This window comes from Daphnia carinata, chromosome 6 (genome assembly GCF_022539665.2).
Source record: "Daphnia carinata strain CSIRO-1 chromosome 6, CSIRO_AGI_Dcar_HiC_V3, whole genome shotgun sequence".
Classification (NCBI taxonomy): Eukaryota; Metazoa; Arthropoda; class Branchiopoda; order Diplostraca; family Daphniidae; genus Daphnia; species Daphnia carinata.
This window is the reverse complement of record NC_081336.1, coordinates 6,083,420-6,104,831: the sequence shown is the minus strand read 5'-3', so window position 1 is coordinate 6,104,831 and position 21,412 is coordinate 6,083,420. Positions and strand designations below refer to the sequence as shown.

General features: G+C 38.9%; 3 protein-coding genes across 9 annotated transcripts in view; 2 read left to right on the top strand and 1 right to left on the bottom strand.

The window, feature by feature from the left end:
- Window positions 1-36: 36 nt before the first annotated feature.
- LOC130702309 (U1 small nuclear ribonucleoprotein 70 kDa-like) lies at window positions 37-4,282 on the top strand. Its single transcript, XM_057523980.2, has 11 exons — window positions 37-304; window positions 1,085-1,202; window positions 1,273-1,337; window positions 1,754-1,816; window positions 1,888-1,969; window positions 2,932-3,012; window positions 3,121-3,385; window positions 3,440-3,619; window positions 3,674-3,841; window positions 3,897-3,967; window positions 4,028-4,282. The coding sequence occupies exons 1-11, from the start codon at window positions 161-163 to the stop codon at window positions 4,129-4,131; spliced, it is 1,341 nt and encodes a 446-aa protein (XP_057379963.1). The 5' UTR covers window positions 37-160; the 3' UTR covers window positions 4,132-4,282.
- Window positions 4,283-4,354: 72 nt separating this feature from the next.
- On the bottom strand, window positions 4,355-6,123 carry LOC130702313 (hsp90 co-chaperone Cdc37-like). Its single transcript, XM_057523984.1, has 6 exons — window positions 5,971-6,123; window positions 5,716-5,849; window positions 5,376-5,540; window positions 4,881-5,261; window positions 4,623-4,812; window positions 4,355-4,567 (listed from the first exon to the last, which is right to left on the bottom strand). Exons 1-6 carry the CDS (start codon window positions 6,001-6,003, stop codon window positions 4,418-4,420), a joined length of 1,053 nt encoding a protein of 350 aa, XP_057379967.1. The 5' UTR covers window positions 6,004-6,123; the 3' UTR covers window positions 4,355-4,417.
- A 2,950-nt stretch (window positions 6,124-9,073) lies between these two features.
- Window positions 9,074-21,412, top strand: part of LOC130702302 (potassium voltage-gated channel protein Shaker-like) — a 39,387-nt gene continuing 27,048 nt past the window's right edge. For 2 of the 7 annotated variants that reach the window (XM_057523972.2, XM_059495628.1), the window contains exon 1: window positions 9,079-9,490. In XM_057523972.2, coding sequence (XP_057379955.1) covers window positions 9,366-9,490 — 125 coding nt within the window. In that variant the 5' untranslated portion in view covers window positions 9,079-9,365. Of the gene's footprint in view, window positions 9,491-14,974; window positions 15,138-21,412 lie in introns of those variants that run through there. The other 5 variants (XM_059495627.1, XM_059495626.1, XM_059495625.1 and 2 more) reach the window with 5 other exon arrangements.

The following is a 21,412-nucleotide window of genomic DNA, read 5'->3' as shown; positions in this document are numbered from 1 at the left end:
TAGAAAATTATATGGAAGCACGAGATAGAACCTAGGATACCAGAACTGAGTCTACGGATAACAGAGAGGCAGTAATGGCGGACAACTAAGACGCTCAACAGTTTGACAAGTTCTCCTAGAAATTATTCCAGAAGTTTATACTAATTGAGAATCAAGCAGAATGACGCAGTTTTTGCCACCAAATCTTTTGGCTCTATTTGCGCCGCGTGATCCTCCCCCGTATTTGCCACCGGCCGACAAATTGACCCATGAGAAAAAACGAACGCCATACATTGGTATAGCTCAGTACACACATCTTTTCGAGGTTTGTTTTTTTTAAATTAACTGCCGTACATTTCTGCTGTTCAAGTCTTATTCCAGTAGTTAAAATAGGTTCATAGTATGGCTTGTACTGGCTGTCTGCTGGACACTTGTGTTTTTCAAATTTGTGTGCATCACGTTGACTTGAGCATTTTCAGTATGATAGACTATGAGAACATCCCAGACATCTGAGTTGAAAATTTATTTTTGACCATAGACGAAATCAAAAATTTCTTAGCCATTCATTTAACAGTATGTTATAAGAAGAATAATAAAGGTTTTGGATAATGTAGTCTAAGGCTAGTTTTTATTCACAGCCTGTGTCAGAAAATTTGATGTATTTCTTATCGAGCAAGCCCATGCCAGTATAATGTAATAGTATATGATACAAGATATTAAGTCTGGGGTGGTGCTGTATATTAGCTGCATATGTGAGCATGTCTATGTGCTTTTTGATTTAAACTTGGTGGAAATGCTACTTGAAGATTATTTGTTGCAGGTTGATATAAATTATTTAGGTTGCTCATTTGGGAAGTAAATCAAGTTTGTCTGTTCTAGGAATTAATATTATTACCACTTATTTTTGGGGTTTTGGATAGAAAATGCTTGTAATCCTGAATAGTCTTGCCTTAACATACAATAAGTTATTATAAGTTTGATTGTTTGTTGGATTGAATAACATGATTATACAGAGTTAAAATTTTATTTTAAAGAAAAATGTATTAGTAATCTCATTACTAAAAAATTTCTGTCAAGTTAATCATAATTTTTACATTTGTCTTAGGATCCTAAAGACACGCCTCCTCCTACGCGAGCTGAAACACGAGATGAACGTCGTGAAAGAAAACGCCGTGAGAAGGCAGAACAAGTTGCCTATAAACTTGAGCAAGAAATTGCAACCTGTGAGTACTAGTATGGTTGATAGGAAGATGTCACAAATCTCAAAAATCATATAATTTCCTGATATAATAGGGGACCCGCATAGCAGTGGTGTTTCTACCATGGATCCGTTCAAGACACTCTTCATCGCGCGCATCGTAAGTTTTCTTTGTTCTTCTGCAAACTGATGAATTAATCCAAATAGCTAGACAGTATGGAAGTAGTGGCGAGGACTCTGTGTTTTACAAGGATAATAATTCAGCGTGCAAATAGATAGACCAATCGTACTAGAAATGATGAGAATCGCCATAGTCACTTTCATATTGCAGTTTTTTTTTGTTCGCATGATACGGACGTAGACATTTAAGCCCGAGTCGACACGTAAATTTATTGCAATTTTCTTGCGTTTTTTTATACGTTATTGGAGAAAGGAGTTTATCTATAAAGAAGTTTTATTAGAGACTGATTTGACTTTGGCTTACTCAGCTATCGTGTCAGATGAAACTTGAAGTGTGTATTTTATACTGTTTGCTATTAAGTTTGATTATAATTAATACTTGTTTTTAATTTTTAGAATTTCGATACCTCGGAATCTAAATTACGTAGGGAATTCGAAGTATATGGTGTTGTCCGGAAGGTAATTACAAAATGAAATGCAAAAACTTTTAAACAATACAGACTACTTACTCAGCGCCTGTTTTAATGCAGATTGTCTTGGTGCATGATAAGAGGACAAGCAAACCACGTGGATATGCGTTCATTGAATATGAACATGAGCGGGATATGCATTGTAAGTATTCCGTTTCGTATCGTTCTTAAGACTTGTAACGACTGGGATGACGGGTATATCAGTGAAGCCTGCGATAGCTTTCACTGCTAAAACAAAACATCGCCCTCCACCAAATTGCATAACGGAAAGGGGAGGGTGGGGGGAAATCTGTGAATGAGTTGTTACCTTAAAGTTTTCCTATATTTCCTTTTGTCGTTTCCGGTCACAGCCGCGGCCTCCGACTATTTGGACGGTCACGTGACCTTTGTCGCTTTTTGTCTCTTGATGCTAGGTTTGTATGGTCAATTGGTAAGGTTTCGTTTGGTTAAAGTTACGCCAAAAACCCATTGAAAATCGACTGCAGGTTTACGTAGCTTCAAAGACCAAAATCGTTTTTTCTTTCAATTTCTCCCCTTTGGCGGTAGTAAGTATCCTGGTAAGTCGGTTACTAGGCATTCTAGCTCCACTAAACTTAGGGCCATTTCATATGATCAGATTCTTCGGATGCTGCTGCGCGTGTTGAGCATATAACAGGTAATAATAGAAAGGCAGCTTGATGAAGAGGGGAATGAATCTACTACTGTGGTTGACTTCGCGGATCGGTCATAGGATCTATCTGGATGTTGTGTGTACAAAAATTGCAAGTTAGCCGAAAACCGGTAAACGGCGTTCGCGATGTTTCTTTGAATTGCCTTTCTTTTTTCCAGAAGTTGTACGATCGGTCGTATTTGGAATGGTTACAGTTTACGTTATTTCTAATATTTTGATAGTAAGTATTTTCGAAATCGGTGGGAGGGGTAGGTAATGGAAATCCTTCGGTAGGTGTGCTGGGTGTGTGAAACTAATTGTTGGAAATCTCCTTCTCCATGTTGTATACGCTGAATTTTCCGTCTTTTCTGCCTGCTGTTTTTCCTGCTCTTGCGGTTCCCTCCATTTGCTGCCGACGCCGAAATATTTGTTTGATGTATTTTTTGAATACTCAGCTGCATACAAACACGCCGATGGAAAGAAGATTGACGGTCGGCGTGTCCTTGTAGACGTGGAAAGGGCACGTACTGTCAAAGGTAACCACCCTGCTTGTTATCCTGTTTTTTTTATTGATTTACCTGCATTTTACTCGAACGCATTCATATATCATTTTACTACATGAAACTTCATTTTCGATGTCGTAGGTTGGCTTCCTCGGCGCCTGGGTGGAGGTCTAGGTGGAACTCGTCGTGGCGGTCCAGACGTTAACGTCAAACATTCGGGGCGAGAAGATAACGAACGTGAAAGGCAGCGTTATTTGGATCGTGAAAGAGAAAGAGAGCGCGGAGTGCCTGAGCGTGCCGAGAGAGATAGGGGTCAAGAAAGGGAGAGAGATAGGGAACGGGATAGAGATAGGGGGACGGATCGTGAAAAAGAAAGAGATCGTGACCGTCGCCGAAGATCAAGAAGGTAATGCTCATATTTCATACAATTTACCAATTTCGCATTTTCACTCTTGAGTAGTCGTGAAAGGAAACGTACGCGAAGGAGTGAGGACAGAGGTGATGTATCGGTGAGTGCGTCCGAGAATAATGGTCCTGCAACATCGGGCGATGAACGCCGTAAAGATAAAGACAAGGAGAGAGATAAAGAAAGGAGGAGATCGCGCTCTCGAGATCACGAGAGGCGGAAACGTTCTAGAAGGTAATTGCTTCGTTATTGACTTACGTGATTGAAAATAACCGATGAAATTTATAGTCGAGATAGGAAAAGGTTGCGACGTAATGACGGTCATATTGACGGTTCTTTGGGTGGTTCAGAGAATGCTGCTCAAGTCGCTTCGGGTGACGAACGTCGTAGGGAAAAGGATCGAGTCAAAGATAAGAGCAAGGAACACCGCGAACGCCGTGACAGATACAAGGACAAGTAAGTTAACTTGGTTGTTAATCCGTGTTTCCCAGCTTAATAAATTATTGCTTAGGGAAAGAGAGCGTCGAGATTACGTTCGAGAAGACGGTGAACAAGTCCGAGTAAAGGAAGAGCCAATTGATGGTATGTATTTTATACACGACAAAGAGCAAGCGTTAGTAATTTCAAACTATCCATGTTTAGACTATGACTACACGGCTCAACAGTACGAAGGGTATGGGCAGTACGATCCAGACAACATAAAGTACGAAGTTGAAGAGTCACAATTCCAGACTGAAGAATACTAGCGTATTTTTTTTTATAGCAGTAACTTGTCTGTGTATCTTTAAGACTTAAACTTCATATTTTTTTTTAATGAGGTGAGTATGAATGATGTAAGGTAATGTATGCGTTTGTTTATCAACATACAACGGGAATAAACGTCATTCAAACTAACAATAGCATTTTTAATGTTCCAAAAAAATAATTGGAATTTGCAAATATGAAAAAAATAAAGCTTTTAAACAGTAATTAGTTCATGTAATTTTATTAAGCAAGGTGTTCATTAAAATATTTTGCGTTATAATCGCAATACTATTCTTTTTTCCCACTATTTGCATCTGGTACCCACAATCCTGAATCTACACATCTTTTCATATGATAACGTGCGTCTTCTTCTCGCAAAGTTGAAATTGCCTGCTGAAGTAGTTCAATGTTTTGTGTCTCAAAACATTCTTTAAGGACCTAATCACAAGAATTAAAATCTTCTGAAAACAGTTTAAAAGTCAAATGATCATACCTGTGGTAAACTTTCAAACACTTCAACAGGATCTAATCCACCTGGCCCGAGGCGATTTTTTCTCTCTTCCTCCTCAGCCTCCGCTACAGCAGCTTCCATTTTCTCTTTCGCGCGCCTCTGTATGCGTTCTTTGAATGATTTGAGTTCATCTTCGAATCCTTTACGATATTCCACATCAGCTATTTGGATTCTTAAAAAATTCAATGATTAATCATATAAATTTTTAAAGCTGAATAAACATAACACAATCGAAGATACCTAGAGAAGAAGGATGATACACACGATCTTGGATCTCGATTGAGGTGTCTAGATAATTCTAGAATGAACTGCATGCAAATGCATTGATGGGCTACATGTTCCATCAAACTAGTTTTCTCTTCCATTTCCAAATTAATACACCAAATTACGAGATAGTTTGCTGTTTCTTCACAAACAAGATCTGGATTTTCTTGAAGGAATCGCTTACTATCATCATATTTTTGCAGCATTCCATATTCTTTCAGATTTTTCTCATGTTTTTTGAAAAATTCCCTGGTTTTTATTTCCTTTTCTTCGTCAGTGAGCTCTACTTGTTTCTTAGGTTGACCAACATTCACCACAGTTTTTGAAAATCCAGGTTGACTAATTGTATCTACATTCCTTTACCCAAGAACAAATAACGTTATTTAAATTATACACTATACCAGCCAAAAGAATGATTTACTGATATCCCACATTTTGCTTGATAAAAAAAGAGATTAATTAATTCCATACCATGGCATCAGCTTTTCCTTTTTCTTCATTTGCTCTTCCAGGTCTTCTAGCTCAATCTTTTTCGCCTCAAGTTCTTCCAATTGCTTCTTCAAATCAGACAAATCAGTGGCATCTTTCTGAGCCTGTTCATATTTAATTTTTGCCTCTTTTAGTTTAGCCAATACCCTGGGAGCAAGAAAAACAGTAACACATAAGTCCTTAGTAAACTTCAAAACCCCAGCATAGAGTTGTCTTAGGTTAAATAAAAAGAAATGTAAATGACAATAAAACAAATCAAAAGCCCCCCCCCCTTCTTCAATAAGAACCCTTCCCAAGTTTATACAGTTGAAAAGATTATTACTCATTTTTATCTTTGAGAAACTTGGCTTTTTCTTTTTCCATTTCGTTCATTTTTTCTATCCTAGCTTCATGTCTCCATTTGAACAAGGATGGTGTGTCCACATTAGGATGGGTATCATCCTCGTCATCTGATATCTATCGACAATAAAAAGTTAAGTTCGATAACTAATTGTTTTTTCTAGACAGTATGGATTTTCGAATGTAAGCAAAGAAAAGGAAAAAGGAAGTATGAGAAGTTAGGCAATGGTAAATTTACCTCAATGTCTTTCCACTTGCTATAATCAACCATTTTCGCAACAACTAGATACCGAAGTTGCTAGAAACTGACAGATTCGAAACGTCGTTCACTTAGGTTATAGGGGGGTCCCACAATCCTAGATGGCGTTACGTGTTCGATGCTATCTCTCAATTTTGCCGTTTTATCTTGTTATCTTTCCTCTGTGAAGTGAGTGCGTAAACCTGGGTTTAAATGAGTTAAGCGAACGTTCGAGACTCACATGCACACTACTCATTATATTAAGATCAGGCAGTGTGCATCAGAACAATAGATAATTTGGTGCATTGGCTGATAAGAAAGCTTATCTCATATCTTTTTATTTCTTGCGAAATTGTTTACTATTAAATAATTCTAATATTTTTCGTGTAAAAAATACTAAGTTGGTAATACATATCCAGATCTTTTAGAACGCACATTTTATTTTTCCAACTAGCTAAGAAAAATGTTAGATATTACATGAGAGCGAGAGCCTCTTGTCCCACATTGTTTTTCTCCTACCTTTCTTTTCCGACCAATCAATTCAATATCTCTTGTTCTATCTGAAATGCCATATGTAGACTACGACACGACGAACAAGAAGAAAATCCTTGCTAAGGATATTAACTAATGGGCTGTTCGACCCAAAGCAAAATTGTCTGTCTGTTACTACCATAATACTTTAGCAAGCTGCAAAATACATCCTTAGTATAAATATAGAGGCTTAATTATTGTATTCAGAGTTGTGGCGTATCCTTGTTTGCCAGCAGATTCACTATTGAAAAGAAAATCCGTCAAACATGAAAATGGCGTGAACACTGGATTAGTAGGAGCAGAAGCGATGGAGGCGTGAAACGTAAGATCAAGGTTGCGTGAATTGTTGCCTTTCTAAGCCACATAATTTAATGCAATTCTTTTCCTCTGTAAACTCCCCGTCCTTAATTTCTTTTAGCATCAGCTATAACACTTTTTTTCACGCATTTTGTACTACACATTAGAGGTTTATTTCAAAACATTCCGACGCTTCTGTTTGTTTTTTTAAGCATGTATGAACTGTTTTGAACCTGCCTTTATGTTTTGAGGTCACAGCTATGCGACTTGTATGTCAAATTTTACCGCGATAGTACGCTGTTGTAAGAACCTGACTTCCAACAATTTGCGAGATCTCAAATGGCCAAAGTCATCCGTTGGATCTACCATTTCATCATTTTCCCTTTGCGTTCTAAAGTACTGAAAACTATCGCCATCTTTCCGCAACTATCTATTTGTCATTCATAATATCATTGGTCTTTCCTTCCCGAAGTGACTCCGAATTCACATTACATTTCCAGAGTCACATTAGTGGGGATCTGATAAGCCCGTTGAGGCAGCAGAACATTTTCTGTTTTACTGTGTACCAGTGTTCTGTCGAATAAAACTTTCGAATAAAATTTCGAATAGAATAACGCAAAAATTCGAATATTTTATTCGTTATTCGTCGAATAAAAATGTCCTTATTCGTATCCGTTATTCTTTTTCGTTGTAAATTCGTATTGTATCATTTCGAATACAATTTCGAATAAGTAAATATTTTCGTACGACAGGAAGTCTTGTTTTGATTGCTGTCCTGTTTTTTATCTGGCTTGATGCCATTTTTATTCGATATTTGATTCGAAAATTTATTAGTTATTCATTATTCGAAAATTATTCGTATTCGCGAATAAAACGTCCATTTTATTCGTCGTTCAAAAAAGGGTGATTGCCAAAAATATGCCAGAATACAGTTTGAGCCATTGGCATCGTCACTGCATGTGTCCTCTTGTCATTGTGCCATGAAGTACGACTAAAAGAGCTCGCACGTGCATGTTCTCAACCACCTCAAAATTAAAGAATAGAGCTCTAGCTTTTCGAGAAAAGGAAAGTCTAAACACCAGATGGCAGTTTTAAGTCATCTTGAAACAATGCAAAGTAGGGAGTCTATGTTTATCTATGTGCTAAAAACAGCTATGGTGTTCAGTCTTATAGCATACCCTTTTGCTTTAGCTAAAGGCTCGAGCTGTTTTGCGATTGCGGACCCCCCATACGCGCTCCTTTGATCATACTTTATGTTTGTGCTTTAGATCGTCGGAATAACTCTGAGCTTATCGAATAACATTATACTAAATTCAAAATAAATGAAAAATAAAATCCCCCGAATAAAATGTTTTTTTTTTCACTGATAGTCAAATACCGTGAAAATTTTGTTTGGTGCACAACGATATAAATAAACAGACAAGGAATGGAATTCGATCAATGTGACATGCGTGAATCTTTTCGTGTGCCAATTGTGATTAAACCGTGTTGTGTTGGCCACTTTTTCTTATTTTTCTAAAACTTATTTGCACATCCAAGTTTCCTAAACATTTTACGTCAACTAGCAGCAACTATACTAAAAATTTTCAGGGGGTTAAAAGGTCGAACATCCTGATGGAGTCTCACATTTTTATCTTATATGTTGTAATCGCGGTGGTTTCCTGCGTACTCTTAAATGAATTGTCCTTTACTACATTTACTTTTTGTACGACATTTTCAATAGCAGGCTAGTCAAATTCGAATTAGATACAGCGACTAAAGTAATTCGTAATGAAATTGCTCAAAAATCTTTAAGGATTGGGGCTAAGTTGTACTGAATTTAAAATAATCTTTAAAAAAACGTGGTCTTTGTTATGGATGCAATTGCTTTACAGGCTTCCATCCAAACTCACTGGCATCCCACTTGAGAATGTCAGAATTCGACTGGATGCAGATACGGTGACAAGGCGTGCCATTTTCTTTCCCCCTTTTTTATAAAGATTTATTTTGAGAAGAAGTCGGTATTTTTGCAACTTATGTTGGTTTCGTATGCGTAATCTGCAATGTCTGATAGAATAGACAGAATGGTCTTACGGACAGTCTCGGCCAGAAAGACGTAAAAAAAACTTACCTATTCTATTATAAACAAAGAATGAAAATTACGTTTCAGACTAAATCTAATTTTATTGGCGATTTGTCAGCTGATTAATTCACGAATAGTAGCTAAGACGAGAAGTCTCGTTAGTTGGCCGTTGGCAACCGTGAACGACGGAAGTCCGTTTTCTTTGGAACAGTTCTAACTTTTTTTTTGGTGACACATGGTTCCCCGATTTTTCAACTCCCTCTACGTGAATCTTTCACAATGTTTAACTTGTTGAGCCTCATCTGATCAAAATCGGTCGGGGAAACGACTATCGTACATACAAATATAGTCGACTACAAAGTGTTGCATCATGACGAAGTTCAAAATTCTACTATCGACGGATCAGAGATGTGAGTGTTATGGGCTTTTTGCGACAAGGGATCTCGCTTAGAAGAGCCCACAAATATGCCTTAAAATTTTTCACGGCCAAATTGTTTTCATCATCATGTGGCAAAGTGGCGGGATGGGTGGCGGCGCTCAGGGGACAAAAATCCCATCGTCGGAAAATCCCATAAGCAAAATGTTGGCAGGGCTTTTAGATAGACAGCAAGGTCGACGCTCCAGTGAAAGGTAAATCAGATTTCTGAAATATTTGTTGGTGTTAACTTCCGAATGATTTCCTGACAACTGAAATCCTCAGCATTGCGTAATTTCGCATTATAAATACAACGCGTTCCAGCGCAGCCATTGCAATTGCTTAGTATTAAAACTGGTTGCACGGTGTACTGGACAAATGGAATTTTTGCTTCTCTCTGTCTCTCTTTGAAAAAACAAACAAACAAACCCCCAAAAACAAGCAAACAAAGGCACTGCATAGTAGTGCGGAACAATAAATGTACTGTACCTAAAATCGAGGAATAAAAATTAGGGCCATCCCTGTCCCTCTATTCCTCTGCTCTGCGCGAATGTGTGAATCCATTTCGGTGACGATAAATGAGGTTTATTCTATGTTTATCTTCAGTCATTGGGTGCTGGACTACATACACTTTTGGAAAAGTCATTCCGCCTGTTCCGTGTGTGTATGTAGCCATGTTGCGTGGCTGTGTGCGTTCCAGTTCTTCTCGCCTCCGCCTTCTAGTGCAACTGCTAATTTTAGGATTGTCTCTGAAAAACTTTTTTTTTACTCCCATTCCCTTTGGCCTGCGAACAGTTCAGAGATATCGTACGAAACGACAAGCTCCCGAAAAAAGATCGAGCTCACGCTCGCAACAAATGAAGAAAGAAAGAGCCAGATAGCCAGAAATTCATGGGGAGGAGAACCTTGCCAGCCTTTGCTTTTATCGTGTTTTCAGTTTTTTCCCCTTCGTATACAGCGCGGAAAATCAATTAATTCGAACTTTTAGGTCAACCATCGTCCTAAGCTGTCCATTACAAACCAATATCGTTCTGTGATCTATTTTTTTCTTTACAATACGGCGTGATGTGAGTTTCCCTACATCACGTCGTTTCGTATTTATTTCTTTTTATCTCAAAATGATTAATTTTCTGTTTTCATTGTTACTATATTTCTTATTAGTTTGTAAAAAGCCAACTGTCTGTAGTCTAAAACAGTTCATGTTTTACGCTTTTCATATTCCTAGCGCGTAGGTGAGGAGGATAAGGCTATTATTCCATAACCAACGTCAGCGATGCCCACTCCCATATTCTCTGTAAAAAGATCTAAATTTTTTACCTTTTTGGGAACTTTCCAAGATCTTTCGCTACATACTAAAACACAGCGATATTCTAAAAGAATGTTTCAATAACGGTTGAAGACACATATTGTAGTCGGCAAGCACCGACAGAGAATTCTACTAAGCGCAAAAATTAAGGATAGCACATCGTTAGTAGACTACCTCCTACTGATGACTACATTTGTGAAAAAAAGGACGAATCGTAAAGAACATAATACGAGTACACATTTTAACGCGGACAACGACAGAAAATGTTGTTCCTGGTCTTACACATAACGGGAATTTCGCCGCTAAACAGAATTGAATCCGCGAATGTGTTGCGTAGGATAAGGTCATTAAAACAGAAATGTAAATTCTGCTAACGGTTCCTATCACAAGTAATTTGAAAGGACTTGGAAAATCACTTTTAGATTTTTAAAACATCTAAACAAAGAACTTTGCCGACGAAAGAAATGAAAACATATGATCACTAAAAGTTTCACGATAAACGAAAACCTCCTCGGTAAAATGTTGGCTAACATTTGCAACAAGGATCTTCTGCGTCTATACCCTTTCCTTGTCTGACAACAAATGGTGCGTGTAGTTAAGTACCGTCTGACATATTCAAAATAAACGTTTTGACGAAAACTGAATTTCTTCAGTTTTTAACGTTTTTCTTGAACAAACAGACGAAAGTGCTTACTGTGCTCAGATTTATTTGACAAATACGAGTTCTGTAAGTTTTGAAAAACACAATAAATACGACTCTTTAAGTAAAAAAGAAAAATGAAACATGTTTAAGGTTAAAAAATGAGTACCAAAAACAAAGAGAGGAATAACAAAACGGAGGGGAATAAAACCTTACTATTACTTGTGTCTAGTCATTGTTGTAGACGTATAGTAGCCTAGCTAAATGTGTGTGAGTCATAAAGTGGTCCATGCAAGTGGACATTACATAAAACATGTTTGACGGCCGACCATAGGCTACCATTCGACGGCTGCTAGTAAGACCCACCAGTACACAGTGGCTGTTGCCAATAAGCTACAGTTAAGAAAAAGTGCCATACCGACTCCTTCTGGATACTATTCTGGCTTGAATGCCAATATTTAACCTGTCAAGAAAAGGGGGAGGCTCTCCCTGGTGAAGTCTGTTTATGCCAAGGGGAATGCAGCCAGGTGAGAGAAAGGTTCGATTGTCGAATATTTAGCGAGTGTTATCTATTTTTTATGCAAAACTGGGAAGCTTGCTTATGCAAGCTTTCAGCTTGAAAAGTACTATTCCGATAAACGATATGATTGTCTGCAAACCTTTCGTCATCTAACCTTCTCATCAGAAATGCCAGCAACTGTGCGACAGAGTAGTTCGAATGAGAACATGATCAATCAAAAGCTGTCTGCAGTTGTCTTACGCACGTGAAATGAAGAATTTAGAAAGGAATCTGAGTAGCGGGAACTATTTTTCAAACAAACATATCTCGACAATCTTGGCAGTCATTAAGGCCACTTTCCATTAGGGCTTGTATAACGGACAGGGCGTTTATTTATGGTGGATAGAAGTTAGTTCTGAACTGAGACGCAATATTGCAACATCAAATTTTGCATAAAATTCCATTGCGGGAAGCTATGCTGAGCCAACACTGAAAATGCATAAAGTTTCCCGAGTATTTCGTATAACCGTATCGGTGGTACTGTTTATCGAGAACCAATTGTGGTTTGTTAGGTACCTTCCGATAAACTTGTGTAGCTGCAACTGTATCCAATTTCCTTCGATAAATGTGCATCATTTAGTGTACTACGTTCCATTAAGGCTAAACCTAGTCGTGGAGCTAGGTCTATTGCCGTCTATTTTCGAATGTAACTCTGCATTTCAATGCAGATATCCCACCGAGTTCTTTAGGAACTGTCGCCATTTGACTCACATCGCTTTAGAAGCGCAAACGCAGCAACAATTTAGAAAAAATGGCATGTCATCTATGAAATATTGTCCTGCACATTCACGAACAAAACGGTAATTTTTATTTCTTTTCAGCCTACTTTAGAAAAGGTTCGAGATTGTACAGCTAGTGAAATAGAAACTAGGTTTTCAGGAATTTTATTACTAATCACATATCGAACTAGAAATTAATTTGTTACAATTGTACTGGTTGCTTTTTGGTTTGCGGGAGGTGAATATTGCAATCCAGAGATTACTAGAAGCCGGTAGGTATTACGTGACGTGATGTGGTTAGGAACGTCTGCCATTCTCCGGCGGCCGCCGGAGTAGACATCATTATTATACAAAAAATGCTTGGTACTTCTGGATGGACGAGAACCCTCTAGTAGCGGGAGGTCAAACTATGTGTTATAGGAGGTTGCCAAATACCGTTAAGGTAAACCGATACCTAACATGATAATGGCAAACACTGCCTAAAATAAAACATTCTACGTATATTCATTGCGACGGGACTGAGAATAAAGCAAGAACAGGCAATGGCCTGGTATTCAACATTTTCAGCCTATTGTGGTTAATTTCGAGTTAATTGTCGAGTGGGCTCACTGATTGACTGATTCACATTCAACGTCATCTCTTTCAGCACACCAACATTGACAATACTAGGCATTTCGCCAACATACAAATGTTTTATAACAAATCTGGATAGAGGAAAACCTTTTGGAGGAATACAAATTAAGATACCGTTTGTGTGTCACATTAGATCAAATCGTGTTAAACCAAAAACTTATAAAAACGGGTTGTCCGGCTTAGCCGCTAAAGGGGAAAGGTGGACCAAGTGTTACTGTGTCTAGGTCGAAATGTCTACTGGTTTAGGTAGGTTTACTTTTGTTAATGTCTCGTTTGACAAACTAATACAAAATTTCTTGACGATGGTTTGAAGCGGGAAAGTGTTCACTTTTTGTTTGAGGTTTCTATTGATTCAACGAATCAAAGCTCAGATACAATACAAACGTCAATACTGGTACGTCAGCAAAGTCTGGCAATTAGAAATCAAAACTGCCGATTTCAGAACCTCACAATGCAGATTTTAGGACCTGATAACGTAAGGCCGTTGATCGAAAGCTCTAGAGATCTATTCCTTGACGGTTTGGCAATGTCACGCTCTGCATGGCAGAATGTGTCTCAGGTGACATCCTGCTTCGTTGTTCTTTGACTTCGGGAAGCGGACAGCTAGATGTTACTATTAGTTTCGTACCTTGCTCGTGAGTTCAGAAGACAGTATTCGATGACGAATGTGTCTCGTGAAGAACGCATCCAGTTACGAAACACACACGTTGACGATTACCACCGCTAGGCGGCCAATCAGATAGTTATTAAATTTAGCGTTGCGCGGCGCACTGCTTTTTGCTTGGATACGTTTACCGGCAAAAAATCGTGAATCGCCCGTTGTTGATATTACATCACTATAAATATATAAATATTTTGCTTCCTCTATATGTTTTTGCCTGAAACGCGGTGTCTTTTTCATTTTTACACCTCCATTTATTTTTATTTTTCAAACCCCCTCCACCGTCCTTACTGTTTTTTATTTTCGATAGATTTTGATTTTCATCGCCACATATCTTTTGCGCTCATTGCCATATAAATTTAGATAGAAGAGATTCTTATCCGTATGTTCATTTCGGCTTTGAAATCAACTCTTAATTGAATTACTTCAGCGGTCGCAATTGCTTTCCGTAGTTGGCTTCCATTACGAAAGTTTGATTTTCTTATTTCGAACTTGACATGGTCTCACTCTTGAGTTCCGATATCAGGCATAAGTAAAACCACGAAATGTTCATTATTTGTTTCGTCTTTTTTAAAAACGCTATGTTGTTCATTGTTGGGCCGTGCTCGTTTTCCGTTTTTTCTTACAAGCTTCGATGGTCGAGTGCAAAAGCCGGCGCAAGAGCAAAAGCCACGCCACCGTTCCCCGACGCCTGTTTGGGTCCGTTCGATCGAATGAGGTTTTGCTCTGCGACGACGGGCAACCGGCAGCAACTGACGATAGCGACGGTGCAGTAGAGCAGTGGGTCGGCAGAAGGAGAAGCAGTGGCTGTTTAGCGTTGGCGGACCAGCAGCCCTCCTCTGTGTTGCATGTGTCAGACGAAACGAGAGACTGTGAGAGAGAGTTGGAGTCGGAAAGAGTCGGAAAGGTGACCGCCAACATTCGTACTGGCATACGATCATTCATTCATAAAAACAGTGAGCATCTGCATTCGGTGTCGGTTGTTTTTGTCAGTGCCGGGTCCTGCAGAGTGTGCAATTTTTCACGAAAGAAGCGAACTGCAACAAAATTTTCACTGATTAATTGGACAACTTCGTTGTTGAGGCGAGCACGTGATTTTTTCCCCCCTTTTTTTTATAATCATTATTTTTTTTCCCTTTGTTTTTTTTTTTACGCTATTGTTTTTTTTGTTGTTGTTATTTTTTCTTTTTGTTTGTGTATTTGTTTTTCTTTTTTTGGTTCATTTTCAAAATGCAGACGGTAGTCTCTTGTTATGTGCAATTGGCATTCATATCGGCAGAATGCTCGATAGTTTTCCTGCCCATGTAACAGCTACCAGGGATGTTTCGCTATGGGATCCAACTGGTAAGTCATTTCTACGCTCAATTGCTCTACTTTCTTTTTTTGCGGTTTGTTTGCTTGTTTTGCATTCTCCTTCGTTTTTTTTTCGCTGTCTGGTACTTTTTCTTTTTGTTCTCTTTTATGGGGAATAGTCGTTGCGTCAAAAACCAATCTCTATCTACCTGCTATACAAGAACCCCCCCTTATGGTTATGATGACATTTCGCTTTCGTTGAATAGTAATGCTGCTTCTCGCCCATCCACGTCTGCATCTTTTGCCGCAGTGGCTCACACACATACACACACACACACACACACACACTGACAGACATACGACGACGTTATCGCTGCAGTGTTCAACTCAACCCCCCCCCTCCCACTCCCCGTTCCTCCTGAGCAAAGCTCTCTACACAGTGTATACACAAACCTAGCGAACCGAGGTGGAGCGTAGCCGCCTTGCCGAGGTACAGCCAGCGCCGCATACCCGCAAAAAGTCCCGTAGTCAATTGAAACTGCCTAAAGCTAAGCGTTACCGTAAGGCAGCAAATGCTACGACCCTATTTTTGGGTTTGATACTCTTGTGCAACACTACTGAATGCCATTGCGAAGGCCACAAACGGACGCAAATTCTTATAAAAGTATGGCAGCAACGGGGAATTCACTGTTGGTTAGCTAATGGGATGCGCTAGCCAACTCTGTTGTTTTTAACACTACAAAACGTAAAGAAAAAGAGTAGTATCGGTGGTTTCTTTGAGCTACGTACAGTACTGCCTACCTATTTTCGTCCTTCACCGTATTGTATATAGCTGTATTTAACTATAAACATACGTTGAATTTATATATAGGCGCGTGTGTGTAGACGCTCTTGGACATAGACATGTCGTGAGTGAGTCGGGAATGCGTGCGCATTTGCTCCTTTCTAAAGCTACAGCTGATCGTTGTTGGGCTAAAATCTGATTAAAGCAGTTGCCTATGTTTTCTTGTAAATGAAATCACCTGGACTTATGTCATACGAATTGCGCGCTTCAAAAGCTTTGACAATCGTTCAAAATAACTACGTTTGACGGTGCACAAGCGTATCCCCCTTTTTTTTTTGGCACGGCAATCTTCGGGCTGAGCTCTCGTATGATTTAGAGTACAACGCTTGTCTTTATACTCAAGTGGCTGGTGACGATTCACGGCCTAACTGGGTGCTGGAACTGCGTCATTTTGCGGATAAAGGCGCAAAACATGTTGTGTTGTTAAACGATCGTTAAAAGCGCAAAGGCTTGTTAGATTTTCTATTTCCTCTAGCCTCCTGGCTTTCTTTCTTTCATTGGCAATGGTGACGAAAGTTCTTTTTTTCCCTCAACCCTTCTGGTCCATTTCCTCCGTTGGTAATAACACAGCTAGACACGACCATGTTTTCGGTTCTATTTTGAGCCCTTGGGTGCCCCACCTAGACTTGTATCACAGCGTGCGTACATGGAAGATTTCATTACGTTTTTTATTGCAAATAATCGTCACCTTGAAGTCATAATCGAGGCAGTACACGGTTTTAAACGTCCCAATATCTGATCTCGATGGATCAATAACTCGCATCTATAGGTTTTTTTTTATATTTTTGTGTTTGTTTTCTTTAGTTTTGTTTTTTTCCCTGGTAATTTTACTTTACTGCTGATGTTAGATAGAGCATATCCTTTGCCCCCTCCTCCTGGAGTTATTGAATTGAGACAACCGGCACGATTTAGTGCACGTTTCGTGTCTTGGAGGCGGCCAAACACCGCACATGATTTTTGTCACGTCCACGGTGACGCCAGCTTAGAGCGGCTTAAAAGATGTCGTATTTCGTTTGATCGATGAATCGGCCACTCAGATGCTTTTACCTAAATTCCACGAGTCCGCCGAAAGCGAACATCCATGTTTTGTGAAATTCCCTCCGTCTTCATGTGGAAAACAATACGGCACTGATTGTAACACCGAGTTGCATCAGCGCCATTAACTAATTAGACGCGTATGCAAATCAATATCCTTGCTGAAATTGTGTAGTACAGCTAGTAGCTGATGCCGCTCCATGCGGGTCTAGTTTTATCGATTCCTCTACGCCAGGGCCAAGTAACAAACGAAGGCTATAGCGAAGAAATTCATGAAAAGCGGACGAAGGCCATTTTAGAGCCGGCAACAGAGAAATCTCAACGATTGCTAAGAGGAAGAAGCGTTGCGTGAACTACGCAGTTGAAGGCTGATACTTTTTTGTTGTGTTTGGTTACAAGCGAATCCGATAACCGGATGTCGTCTGTCGTGACTGCCATTTTTACTATACTGGGAGGATGCTTTTCAATTTAGATTTTCGTTTTACAGATGACCAGAATAGTTTATCGCTAAAACCTTAACTCTTGTCCCTAAAAAGGATATCCATTAGAAAGCTTATCATTCTTGATTTAATGTAGACTCATGCGTCCCAACGTTTAATCACGAATTCATCTTCTGAGTACGACAGAAAAATCCGCCTTTAGTTCAAACGTATCTCATACATTTCTTCAAATCGGAAAGGCACTTGTGCCTTTTACGATTTATTACATAAAACGTTACATTATTCTGCGTCCCGAATCAATTTATTATAAGTTATCGCAATGTACTGATTTCTTGAAGGACGCCCGCTAGCTCATATAAAACAACGGCCAGTAGGGTACTAATTTGTCGTTTGCAACAGCAACATCGCAGCGTAAGCATATCATGACAATCTCCGTCATAACACCAACAGCCTCGATTATCACAGCCGTTGAGTTTTCATGCTGTGATTGCAACATCGATCGGGATCTCGATCGATTTTAACTGATAAAATTGTAACCGTAATGTTGCTAGAACTCGCACGGTCTTCGTTTTACGCGAAACGTTGTGCGTATAGCAAAAAAAATCCAATCTTTTTGTTGACGGAAACAAGATTCATGAAACCCTGTGAGCGTTTGGTTGTGTCGAGGTATGGCAGTGTTTGTCGGCAGAAAAGCAAAGGGAACGCGTTTTACGTGAACGCAATGCCGTGTATATTGTTGACGGTCGACCAATGGTTTGCAGCCCCTGCGCAGTAGTATTGATTTAGACACCCTGCTTGTGCAGCGTAAACGCTTGAAGATCTGCAGCCGGCTCCGTAGGGAAACTTACCAGATCGGGCTTTTACATCAATTGAACGGCAACGCGTTGGTATCCAGCTTATCCAAATGGTGTCCAATATGACGATTTTGCAGCAGATAAACCAGAGTTTTCTATTTCAGATAGCAAAATTATGCAGCTTCGTTAATGCAAAATTCGGTAGCTCCCCTTGTTCTTGTGCCAAGAGGTTATTCTTTTAGTTGTGCGCTTTTCACCTAGGATGTTTTTTTTTAGTTCGGCATGCACAAACTACGCTTAAGAACTCTAATTTGCCAAAAATGATTTTTATTCACGTTGACAATCGAATAAATTTGGACTTGCACAGCTTAATTACTCAAAAATTCACGTTTTGATGTAGGGGTTTTGCGACACGATTAAATTATTTTCGCATGCTATAGCCTTCCAGTCATTCCGCATTTCATTGTTGACAAGCAACCATCAACTACATCTCCCGTCAGAACGCGAAGACAAGAAGCGGTATCAGCCCATACCTCGATGGATTCTTGTTAATCAGCTGACATCCAAATTTCGAATTCTTAGCTGTCAGTTTCAATAGGGTTACGCTACAACAGCAAAAGTCCAATTTCTTTTCTTTTTATTATTACGTATCATTATTATTATTATGTTTACCTATAAATATACGTATTTTTTTGTGTACGGCTTCTATGATAAACACCCAACGCCACGCTTTAATGCGCAAAATTTTCACTTTTCTTTTGCAAACTAGTGGCCTCGATGGGCATGATCTTTAATTTACATACAGGATGAAATTTAAATCGAAATTTAAATCATTTTGTGGATTAAGCTGCGCTCAGCATTTGAGGGAAAAAGGAAAAGCAAGTAAGTATTAATTCTTTAATTGTTATCATATTATTATGTGTTCAATTGCTGTATATTTACACACGAAAACAAAGGTTGAATAAGAAACAAACGGAAAGCAAAAAAAAAAAAAAAAATGTAAAAAATTGGCACTGTGATCTTAGTTACGCCATTGTCAATGAGTTTACGCAACGAAGCAACAATATTTTTATTGAGCACCACTGAATCAAAAGAGGAACGTCAAGCTTATCACAGCCAAGAAATGTTTCAAATTTTCGAATCTACCTACATAAAAACATATCCATTAATGGATACAAGAATGGTGCGGAATGCGCCAAAATGATTCACTTCTCTAGTATGTGAGAGCAAGGGCACATGGAAATATCAAGTGTGCGCGTGTGCCCAATCTTTTCACTCATCACAGTAAAATGGTGGTATTTAATTAACACGTACATTGACAGTGCGCCCCTAATTGCCTCACAAAATTTTGATGCGAAAAACGAGTACAAAAAGAACCAAACGAATAGGTCAATGTAAAAAATAAGTAGTTGAAAACACTAAACCGCAAAAATTTGATTATTGTATAATGTTTTAGCCCGTCATTTTCAAATCAAAGCGCCAAATGAATGACCACTATGTCTTGGATTTTACTGACCAGAAACCTTTCCATAAATGTACCGATCAGTATTATGATAAGCAAAACGTGCCCACCTATGAATTTCATAGATTGCATACTTTAATGTTCTGCAATAGGCGCAAAAAATATGATTCATTAAGTTCATACATGACATTTCAGTAAGGGACCAATTCAACTCTCCGTTTTTTTAAAAATAACGGTAATGAAGCTAACTGGGCAGCGCTCTCTCGACTGACGCGATATACGACCACAACCTTTTTAATGATTGTCATTCAAAGTGTCCCTTGTGTTTCTTTCGTTGTCCCATAGGTTGCAAATATAACATCAAGCAAGACAAATGGTCGATGGTGAAAGATTACAGGGAACGAAGCGTGTTTTGTGACAGCCATGAGACCGTAAAATTTATGCGTTACACTGGTGTGAAAAATCATGTTTGTTCTTCGGCTTAAAGGGAACAGTCTAAATGAGGATCACTGTATAACGTGAAACGTCAGATGATTTTCGTTTCTTCCAAACTAGTACCAAACGGCGTATTTTGCGAGTCTTGCCTTTCTACTTAATCCACTATATCGGGAAAGGGCAAAAAAAATTTAACAGAATGAGCAATTAGTACCATATTTATGGGATCGTGCTATTTTTAGAGGCCTTCAGTGAGACTCTTTCAAAGTTGTTTTGTCAGTGAAAACATTAGCAAGCGAAAAAACAAAATGAAAACAACATTAATTCATCATAAATAACTCTAAAATGTCAAAGAAAAAAAGAAAGAAAAAAACCTTCAGCGTCTAGACAAAGGACGAGCGATGTCCGTAACTGGAATCCCTCATTGACAGTGTTTCACTGCATAGCTGCAGCCTTAAGATACGGTCGGCCGTGTGTGGACCTTTCTTTTCACGCTCCATCGATTGAAAATGGAACTCGCAAAACTGTTGACGATTGAGGCAGGAGTTTAAGGATGAAGTTCACCAAAAGGCATTATTGCGACATTTAACAAACTGTCTATTAAACTTGTTTGGCTGACTATATATTTTTATTCTGTAGTTGACTACTTCTTTTCGTAATGCAGAATGAGGATTCTGTTTGCACACCGATACATCAACCTGTGGCCTATCGACAATAAGGGCGGAACTATAGGATGAAAGATGGGGCACGCGATATTTTAATAAATTTTTAAAAAATCTCAATGAGAAACATAAATATGTCGCTAATTCCTCTATGTACGAACTCTTAGAGCCTTATTCTCACCATTTTTTTGCTGTTGACTTGTTCAGCTTGTTTACGTGAAATGTATAAGAACGTTTACCGATTACGCAGTCTCGTTTCTAAATGTTGGCGTTTAGCTGCCGAACGAAATTTTCCATTATAGCGTTAGGGGGGGCTTCTGCGCCGCAGTAGACGGACTTACTAGATCAATTTCTCAATATTATACAGTAGCTTTAGAAAAAAAGACTCGAAAAAAAGTTTCCTGACTTTTTATTTCTTTTTGTAGAGTTTTTCAGCGAAATCTTAAAAAATCTCTTTATTTTCCTAATCATCGTGAAAAGTCACAAGTTCTCCGTAAAATTCTTATGTGTCCAGGTAAGGCAGGTAGTGGCACGCTCGCGCCACCTTTCACGTTCAAAGCCCACCGATGGCTTCCTATTTCTTTTTTTTTCTACCTTTACCGATAAATTCGCCCAATAGTTGTAGAGCGGTTTGGAGATTGAAGGCTGTAGTTG